This window comes from Pistacia vera, unplaced genomic scaffold (genome assembly GCF_008641045.1).
Source record: "Pistacia vera cultivar Batoury unplaced genomic scaffold, PisVer_v2 Contig321, whole genome shotgun sequence".
NCBI classification, from domain to species: domain Eukaryota; kingdom Viridiplantae; phylum Streptophyta; class Magnoliopsida; order Sapindales; family Anacardiaceae; genus Pistacia; species Pistacia vera.
The window spans coordinates 35216-45409 of record NW_022196137.1 but is presented as its reverse complement, the minus strand read 5'-3'; the positions used below and the strand labels follow the sequence as shown (position 1 = coordinate 45409).

Here is a 10194-nt window from a genome sequence, read left to right as displayed (position 1 = left end):
CGCGGTGGGTAGTGTCCTATTGGGTGTTCGATATCGATTGAGTAGAAAGCAGAACATAAAAGACATATTATGTAAATCTACGGGGAAAGGCAAATTCGGAAAGTTTCCCATCCTGCTACATACCCAGGATTGAATTTTCAGTCCCTAAGATTTTCACTTTTCAAGTCTGCGGAACCTGCTTTTCATCAATTATTATGGCACTAAAAAGTGTCAAACCCATCTGGTTGGATTGTATGGGATGGGCGGAGCAGTTAACAACCTTAGCAAAAGTGGTGGGTAAGAAAGTCAAAGAAGAGGAAATTTTTGATGAGGTTGTGGACACTGTTGTATCCCGAGCTCCAAACTTCAAAAATATTCAATGTGACCTTGCAGAAACTAGGTATGAAATTGGAGGAGGAAGCGAAGAAGAAAGAGCAAAGCGTTTGTATTTGAGATTTTGCAGACTAAAAAGAAGATCCTTATATCTTAGATGATGTTTGGAAAAATTTGACTTGAAATCTAAGATAGGAATTCCTTTTGGCGATGATCTCAGAGGTTGTAAAATCCTTCTAACAACTCGCAGCCAAAACGTATGTATTCGTATGAGTTGTCAGCCACAAGTTCTTCTGAAACTGAATGAAGATGAAGGATTGGCTTTACTTAAAAGCATGCGGTATACTTGATGATGAAGCCCATCCTTAAATGATCTAGTTGTTAAAGTTGCTAAAGAATGCAAGGGTTGCCTTTAGCAATTGTAACTATCGGGAGTGCTTTAAAAGAAAAGGGCATTTTGAATGGAAAATTGTGTTTGAGAAATTAAGAAAGTCAAGACTTGTAGATATACGTAACGCCATTGATGTTGTGGATGTATATGCTATTCTCAAGGTCAGTTTATATTATTTGGAGGGTAAAGAAACCAAGTTATGTTTTTTGTTGTGTTCGTTGTTTCCTGAAGATTATGAAATTCCTTTGGAGGAATTGGTTAGTATGGAATGGGGCTAGCTTTATTTCCATTTGTGACTCAATTGAACAAGCGAGGAACAACTGCGAGTAATGGTTATAAGCTCATAGCTTCTTGTTTGTTGATAGATGCTGGTAAAGAAGGATTTGTGAAAATGCATGACGTTTTCGCGATGTTGCCGTGGGAATAGCATCCAAAGGATATTGTATTTCTTGTTAAAGCTGGCTTGGGATTGACCGAGTGGCCAGAGGAAGCACCTTGGACAATATACTGCAATCTCCTTAATGAACAACAACATACAAATGCTTCCTGATCACCGGTTGTCCAAAGCTCGAAACTTTGTTATTGTCTCGTCAATACTATTATAACGTCGCGACAACATTGATGTTTCAAACCATTTTTTTGAAGGATGAAAGCATTAAAAAATGTAAGTCTAAGTATGTGACCTGTCATTAAAATCACTTAATTTCTTGATAGATCTCAAACTCTAGAGCTGATTCATTGCAATTTGAAGACATTTCTTCTCTCAAAACATCTTGCCAAATTGAAATTCTTAGTTTAGGATTTTCATTGTTTGATGAATTTCCAAAAGAACTTGGGGCCTCACTGAATTAAGATTTTGGATTTACGTGACTGTCGTCGGTTAAGAGAATTCCTTCCAATGTGTACCGAGATTTTCTCAGTTAAAGAATTATGGGGGTGACTACTTTGGCGAAAGGGAAATGAAGAGACGAGTCAGAAGAAGCAATGCTAGCCTTTCTAGTTGAATTCTCTATCCAGTTTGGTTGTATATTTCTGGAAATAAATGGTAAATGCCTTTTAAGGACTTGGGTTCTATTTGCAACAAATTGCAAGGTATGACATTTGTGAATACTTGTACAGAGTTTTTTATGTATCAGAATCAAGAAAAGAGCTTAAACGTGAAAGATATTGAAGCATCCTTATTGATTACGTTTAAATCTTTGTATCATACCCTAGAATATCTATGGTCTAAAAGGAGTGACAGGCTGTGATAGTATCCTCCCGAGCATTGACAAAGGGGGATTAAATAAGTTGATTTCTCTTGTGCTTGAAGATTGTGAAGATGTGAAATGCATCATAGATACAACACAGTTGCATGTTCCAGCCCCTGCCTTCTCTGATTTGGTGAAATTATCTCTTAGAAGGTTAAATCTTCTTAGAGAAATATGTTGCGGTCCATATGAAAAGCTTCAGAGTTTATCTCTTGAAAATTTGGAAACTGTGGATCTAGCAGAATGCCCTGGTATGTGCAGCTTATTTCCAGCAATGTTGCTACAGAGACTATATAAACTGAAACAAGTGACAATCCAATCTTGCGACAAGTTGGAAGAAATATTTCAACTTGATGGGTCTGTCATAGTGGGGAAGAAAATCTTGCTATGCTTTCAAGTTTAGCAAAGTTACACTTGGCAAAGTTACCACAACTGAGATGTATATGGAAAGGGCCAACCCATATTATAAACTTGCAAAGTCTTACAAATGTTAAAGTGAGTGAGTGTAAAAGTTTGATTTATCTCTTCACTTTGTCAGTTGCTCAGAGTTTGGTCCAACTGAAATCACTCAAAGTAAGTGATTGCGAGAGTTTGAAACATTTGATAGTGACAGAAGAAGGTGATAATGACAAGGAGGAGGAAATATTACTAGAATCTCATCATGCAGTTGTTGTGCTCCCAAATTTGGCGAAGTTAAGCATTGGAAAATTACCGCAACTGAGGTGTATATGGAATGGACCCTCTTATCATTTAAACCTCCCAAGTCTCATAGATGTTAAAGTGGGAGAGTGCAAAAGTTTGATTTATCTCTTCACTTTGTCAGTTGCTCAGAGTTTGATCCAACTGAAATCACTCGAAGTAAGTGATTGTGAGAGTTTGAAACATTTTATAATGACAGAAGAAGGTGATAATGACAAGGAGGAGGAAATATTACCAGAATCTCATCATGCAACTGTTGTGCTCCCAAATTTGGCAAAGTTAAGCATTAAAAAATTACCGCAACTGAGGTGTATATGGAATGGACCCTCTTATCATTTAAACCTCCCAAGTCTCACAGATGTTGAAGTGAGAGAATGCAAAAGCTTAACTTATCTCTTCACTTTGTCATATGTTTGGAGTCTGGTGCGGTTGAAATCACTCAATATATATGGTTGTGAGAGTTTAGAGCATCTGGTTATAACAGAAGAGGGTGATAGTGACGAAATATCATCAGAACACGATCTTCAAATCCACAGTCCTTTCTTGTCAAAACTAGAATCTCTCAAGATAAATTCATGTGAGAGATTGGAACATATATTTCCTATCTCTTTTGCACGAGTTCTTGTACAACTTGAAAGGTTTAAAGTAAAAAATGCCCCTCAGTTAAAGCAAGTCTTTTATTTGGATAATGGAAATGAAGAAAATGTAGTTGCCGGAGATGGAAAGGAAACTGTAGTCATCAAGCTCCCTAAGTTGAAAGTACTAAGACTGGATGGACTTGCAAGCATGATTAGTTTCTGCCCAGAAAATTTTCATTCAAGTTGGCCAGCTTTGGAAGATTTCACAATAGACAAGTGCTCGATGTCTTTCGTTACTGAAGTTGTATCTAAAGTACGAGATCTACAAGAGGTATATATCTTACTTTAATTGTTTATCAAGATTTTCTTGAAGTCTTTGGCTTTGTTTTTCGGACATTTTGGTTTAAGAATGAACATTTTGGAATTTAATTAAAATTCAAACAAATAAAAATTCATAACTTTTAATGACTTATATTTAGTTTCTTTATCAGAAATATTAATGTAGACATTGTTTTTTAATTAAATAAAAAAATATTAATAAAGTTGTTTTTAATGATTAATATAGAAAGATTGGGTGTCATCAAATTGTATATTGCCTACTAAGAGCATTTGAGTAGGTGTGGCCACAAATAATTTATTATTTATAAAAACTGTTAATTTAATAATCTAATAATATTCAATAACATAGTTTTACTTTATTTAATTTTATTTTGTGAATCAATGAATTAAAACTAATGGATGACTTTATTATTATTATTATTACTACCTTTAATGTAGGATGTTATAAAATTTTGATAAGATGAATGTGATTTGTTTTCTCCAGAATTTGCGAATTCTAAGGATTGGCAGTTCGAATCAGTTGTACGACACACTTCTTTCTGGACTGAAAGATGGCTTCTTCAAAAATTTGGAAGAATTAAGTATCAACAGATGTGGAGTAAAAGTGTTATTTCCGTTGGAAGACGGAGAGCAACATTTATTCTCACTCCCTAATTTGAAAACATTGGAGTTGGGATATTTGCCAGAACTAGAAGGTTTATGTAGTAAGAGTCCTACGCTTGTTTTAAGCCTGGAGAATCTTACAACTTTAGATCTATGGCACTGCGATAGGCTGAGAAATATCTTCTCACCTTCTCTTGCTCAAAATCTATCCCAGTTGCAAAGGCTATCTATCTATGAATGTGAGGAATTGGAGGAAATCATTGTTGAAGAAGATGAAGAGAATCAAATTCTATTCTTCCAAAATCTCTTAGAAATTGATGTTGTAAGATGCCCTAAAATAAGACGTTTGTTTGCTATCACGGTAGCTCCGTGTCTTCAAAAACTGGAAAGGATACATGTATATGAGAACTCTGAATTAGAAGAAGTATTTGGAGATAAAGATGTTGCTGACGTCATGGATCACAAAGAAATCATGCTGCCTCAGCTTGATTGGTTGTGTCTCCCCCAATTACCAAGTCTCAGCAAGTTGTGCCCAGTGGGTTATCACTTCATATTTCCATCTTTGAGTCGTCTATTGGTAATTAACGGATGTCCCAAGATGAGTACAAGATTTTCCGTGGGTGAAGACAGATGTGTGCATGCCAAAGCAAAGGTACTTACTCCTTTTCAAATCCTTCACTCAATAAAATGTTGGCTTATTATTATTATTATTATTAAAGATTTTGTGTCAAAAATTTGTTTAATTCTTCTCAGAAAAGGAGTTGGGTCACAAATGTAATTTCTTAATTTATTTATTTATTTTCATTTTTCACTCAAAAATTTGTTGTTTTCTATGATGTCACAAATAGCTTATTATTCCATTCGCATTTCATATGCTTCAATTAATTGATTCCGCAGCCATTGAAAATGGGCAACCAAGATAAAATTGCAGACTTCCCTTCAGAGCCTTCCATCGATATCAAGTGCTTCGGTTTTGACCAAATAAAACAAAGTTTACCGCCATACATAGAAAATGATGACCAAAGTATCAAGCAGAAGGAGGAAGAAATTAACACTGAAACTTGAAACCTGCTCATGATTTCTAACCAGGTAATATGGCTGTATTTTAGTTTTCTTTATTTTTGTTGTGTTCTTGTTGCTTTTAATTTAATGATGAGCACAGTATCCACCAACTGCTTGTGGAAATTCCCCATCGTAACTCACATATCCTAAAAGTTCAAAACATAGACTATGGCTATTGCTATGGAGTGCTCCTTAATTTCAGTTTTTATGCATGAATCTTTGTTTGTTCTCGATAATTATACTACTCCTCTTTTATTTGTTTGAATACTCTGCTTCTTCATTTTGATTTTATATCTATGTTTCTTCTTCAAATCGCAGTCCACCAAGCAGAATCACCGACTTTGTAAACAGCACCAAGAGAGACTCCGAAAATGATGAGCAAAGTATCAACCAGGAGGAGGAAGAAATTAACACTGAAACTTGAAACATGCTCATGATTGCTAACCAGGTAATATGCCTGTATTTTACTTTTCTTCATTTTTGTTGTATTATCCACCAACTGCTTGTGGAAATTCCCCAACGTAACTCACATATCTTAAAAGTTCAAAACATATACTATGGCTATTGCTTCTGTTTATTCAAATTTCTTTGGATTTTGATTAATGTCAGTTTAAGTTTCTGTTTTAAGCAACTTTATAAGTGCTTAGTTTTACTTGCTATGTAGCAACTATATAAAGTCACAGTATTCTTCTCCGTTTCAGTTAGTGAAAATGCAAAATTCTCTCAACTCTCTTTTCTTTCTTCTTCTTTGTTTTCCATTTGTTCTTCTTGGAAGAAGTTTGTTCATAAAGAAAGCACAATATTATGGGAAAATCCAGTTCTATTCAATTTGATGTGTCTTTTGCTGCTGTATCTGCACAATGCTACGGAGTGCTTCATCAATTTCACTTTTTATGCATGAAGCTTCCTCAATTTCATTGTGATTTTATATTTATATTTATGAATCAGCTTCATGGCTTATTATGTATGCAGTATTCAATTACAACAATCAATTTCACAATGTAAAGAAAGTGAAGCATCCAGATTTTCTGTCTTGCAATGCAACATCTCCCTTGGCTACCTAAATTACTGGCTTTGACTCTATTGTCCTAAACAATCTAGGCCACCACTTTTTTTTGTGTGGCATTCCTGATCATCGTGAAGTGGGACAGAAGGTTGACATCATGGTGACTCCAGCTTCTCTGCGACCAAGTGCCAGTTCTAGTTATCCTTCATCGCCTTCAGCATCCTCCCCATTACCGCACCCAGTCCTGCTTTCAACACTGCTTCAACTCTCCAATGTTTTAAGCTTTTGCAGGCTTTGGTTTGCCTTGCCATTTGTTGCAGCACTTTTTCACATTTTACTGAAACTGCAGTTTTTGTGTCTTTTGGGATTATTCTCTTAATAACTTGTGCTATTTTGTTCTTGTTTTTGCTGAGATTGTTGGTGTTGGATTTATGAAGTTTATGATGTTTGTATGACTCTAGTTTGCACTAGAGAAGACTTTGTATTCCATTTATTTTGGTGATAGTAAAAGACTTTAATCGGACTAAGGTCCCGTGGTTTTTACTCCTTACATTGGGGAGGTTTTCCACGTAAAAATTTGGGTGTCATTCATCTTTAATTTTCTGTATATATTTATAGCTTTGATTATATGCACTCAAGAAAGAAAAGGGACTGTTGGAAACTAGGTTCCCTAGGAATAACAGATCTATTTGAAGGGATGACAAGTGTTGAGGTTAAGAGTAAGCTTGATTAAGCCAAGCAACAGCTGTAAGGAGTTTAGTAATTAATGTCAATTTAAGTATTCTCTCAAAACTTTTTTCTTTCTTGCCTCTCAAATTTTTCATTGTTTTCTTTGAAGAAGTTTGTTAAAAAGAAAGCAATATTATGGGAAAATCCAATTCTATAAATTGTTGTGTCTGCAGAATGCTATGGAGTGCTCCTTAATTCAGTTTTTATGCATGAGCTTTGTTTGTTCATTTATTTGTTGAATACTCTGCTTCTTCATTGAGTTTATATTTATGTTTCTTCAAGCTATGAGTATATACAGAAGAAATAAGGTAGTAAACATGTTTAGTGGAAAAGTAGCATAAATATGAATATCTATCAATGCAAAACCTATACATTATTACAATTTCATCAAATGAAAGAAAGACGTTACTCATCGCAAACATACAAGGTGGTAATCAATCCAATAGAGAACTGAAATTGATAAAACCACCAAATAATTAAAAGAAATTATGAGAGAGTCCTCGTTCATAGAGGAAGCATTTACATTTGTATACAAGCAATTTTACACTGAAAGATTGAATTTTTCAAGTTGTTATACGATAATTTTGACGCTAAAATATGTCATATCTTTACTTGATATCTTCCTTAAAATCCCAAGCACGCAAAAACCCTCCAGGTGTGAAATAACTTTGATTTTTGTGTTGAAATGTTTCGTTAATTCTGGAAATACAATGTCATGTATTTTATATACATAATGCAGGCCTTTTCTTTCTTCTTTTTAGTGTCTTTGCCTTTAATATTTATATTGATTCATTTATCTTGAACCTTATCATCTTTCTTTTCAAGGGAATTTTATTTAATTTTTGGTAGAATTAGTCAATGTTCGATATCGAGCTGTAAAGCAGTGCACACACATCATATATCAAAAATCAGCTAATGTTCTTGATAGTGAAAACTGAAGATAATCTTGTAAAATCATTTATGTTGAGCTATCTGTAGCTGATGTAATACGTGTAACCTTGGAATGTATAGAATAAATTTCCATTTTCATGATTGCATTGTGATATCCTCTGTAAAAAGATATCCATTCATCTGGTTCTATGAGTTAATCAAGTGAACAAACAAATTGGGGCACAATGATGTCAATAAACCGGGATAAGAAACAGAGAAAGAGAGAGACTTGAACAAATTCCGACAGTTTGGTTATGGTTCTCATATGGGAAATAAACTCAGAGAGATCTGTAAAACTTGGAATATACAGATTACTCTTATAGAACACAAAGCCACTCTGTCATCTAATCATATAGATATACCCACAACACGTTATCCAATTTATAGAAGAAATGATGATTGATAATCTGGTGACAGAGATCTCCAACCGCAGTTTCATTATACCATTTCTCTCCAAATACAAAGTAGAAATCCCCAAAAGACTAATCTTTTTGTATAGCCTGATGTGAAGGTAGCTCCATAACTATTTGCTTATGCAACAAAGGGATGGCCCAATAATGGATAACTATTATAGGGCTACAAGATGGAGAAGACTAATCTGCTCTGTCTCATCTCTATAAAGAGAAATTAAAACGTGCCAAAACCAATAATAACCAAAAATAATGAGATGTGTTTTGGCTGCGTAGGTAGACAACGACAACTTTGCCTCTCTCTGTACACTCCTCTTGAATCTTGACTGGAGTTTGAATTCCTACATGCCGTCACACAGATGAACAACCATAAATCAAACCTTATTATGTATCACTCTAATGAAACCCTTGTGGTTCACCCAATCATTTTATAATCAAGCAACCGTATATAAAACCTTATTATATAAATGAGTAAAGAAAGGAACAAGAAGAGAGGACTTTTTATTAACAATGAAGATGACTTTGATGGATCAGCTCACATGCACAACATATATATAGATTTTTAATTAGCACAAGCGACAGCAGCCATCCAAGTTGGGACAAATGGGCAGCCTTAATTAGCTCATCTTTTTACACAAATGAGTAGACTATATCAGATTCAAACTTCACCAAGTAGACTTTATCAGCCTTGCAAATTCCCTTTCTTTCAGCTTCATCAACAGTGGATTGAACAAAATTGAAACTGTGGAGAATTAAATTTATATATGTTTTGAGTGCGTTGAACCATTCAATCTAACCACATACATATATCCATGTTTGTGAACAGTTATTTTCTTTAGTGGTTGGAAAGTTGTTGAATGGCAAACTAAACGTCCCTCAAGTTAAAAGAGTGATCCCTTAGCTTGCTTAATTATAAGTAAAAACACCGTCGTCCTGTTAAGTCTAACAGGTTCTCTCACGTATAATGTCGGTTGACTGTGTAATATAAGAATGGGTGAAACCCTGATCGAATATATGATTTGAAAAGTTTTACAAAGTTAATATTGAACGATTATAGACACTAAAAAGGAGAAAATTGATGAAATCAATGAGAAACTATACAGGAAATCGGAGATGGAGAGAGAGAAACTTGGACAAAATTTACTCTTTTTACTCTGCAACAAAACCTTGGTGTCATCATATGTACCAACAAAACTATCTATGGAACCCTCCCTAAAATTTTCTCCTCCATCCGAAAAATAGAGCTAGAAACATCACCGATCAGTAATTCATTCACTGTCTATAATCAGATGTCCCTCCTCGTGTCAATTCACTTCAGGAATGCTCTGAAGAGCCGGCCGCCATGACCGGTGATGCGACTCGTAACGATCACTGACGTTCATCAACTGGACCAAAACTTGCTGCACTGACAACTCCTTTACGTCCACCTTACCCAGCAACTCCTCCAGCTGCTTCTTCGTGATCTTGATCTTCACCTCCGTCGTTCCCGTTGTTGAAGACGACGTAAATCCAAGCTTATAATTACCCCCATCGCCACCACCTCCTCCCAGTAGCCCCTCCTCCTCCTCCTCCATTTTCAATCCCTTCTCACTCCTTTCACTCGCCAATGAACCCCAGTCCTCCCCCGCCCATTGCATAGACGACGATTCATGCCTTAAACAATTACCCATTTAAAACTTGTTCTTGATTTTTCTTTTTTCTTTTTGTTTTTATTATTTTGTTGTTTTTGCGAGGATTTGGAAATGGAGAAGGGGGGGAGTTATTTATATCAAGAGAGAGAGAGTGGAGGATAAAGATGGAGGATGATGGTGGGAGAGAAGTGGAACGAAAGAGTCAAACCTAATACGATGCCACGTTGGATAATGTGTCTCTGACATGGCAGGTG

The 10194-nt window shown here is 35.4% G+C and overlaps 3 protein-coding genes across 3 annotated transcripts; 2 read left to right on the top strand and 1 right to left on the bottom strand.

Annotated features, from left to right (window-relative positions):
- Positions 1–194: 194 nt before the first annotated feature.
- Positions 195–1130, top strand: LOC116137222. Its single transcript, XM_031422889.1, has 4 exons — positions 195–420; positions 508–652; positions 759–864; positions 966–1130. The coding sequence occupies exons 1-4, from the start codon at positions 195–197 to the stop codon at positions 1128–1130; spliced, it is 642 nt and encodes a 213-aa protein (XP_031278749.1).
- A 508-nt stretch (positions 1131–1638) lies between these two features.
- Positions 1639–6763, top strand: LOC116137245 (probable disease resistance protein At4g27220). Its single transcript, XM_031422930.1, has 5 exons — positions 1639–3561; positions 4054–4824; positions 5070–5261; positions 5553–5682; positions 6207–6763. Exons 1-3 carry the CDS (start codon positions 2341–2343, stop codon positions 5235–5237), a joined length of 2160 nt encoding a protein of 719 aa, XP_031278790.1. The 5' UTR covers positions 1639–2340; the 3' UTR covers positions 5238–5261; positions 5553–5682; positions 6207–6763.
- A 2850-nt stretch (positions 6764–9613) lies between these two features.
- LOC116137221 lies at positions 9614–9979 on the bottom strand. The gene has a single exon (XM_031422888.1). It carries the CDS (start codon positions 9977–9979, stop codon positions 9614–9616), a length of 366 nt encoding a protein of 121 aa, XP_031278748.1.
- Between the last annotated feature and the right edge of the window lie 215 nt (positions 9980–10194).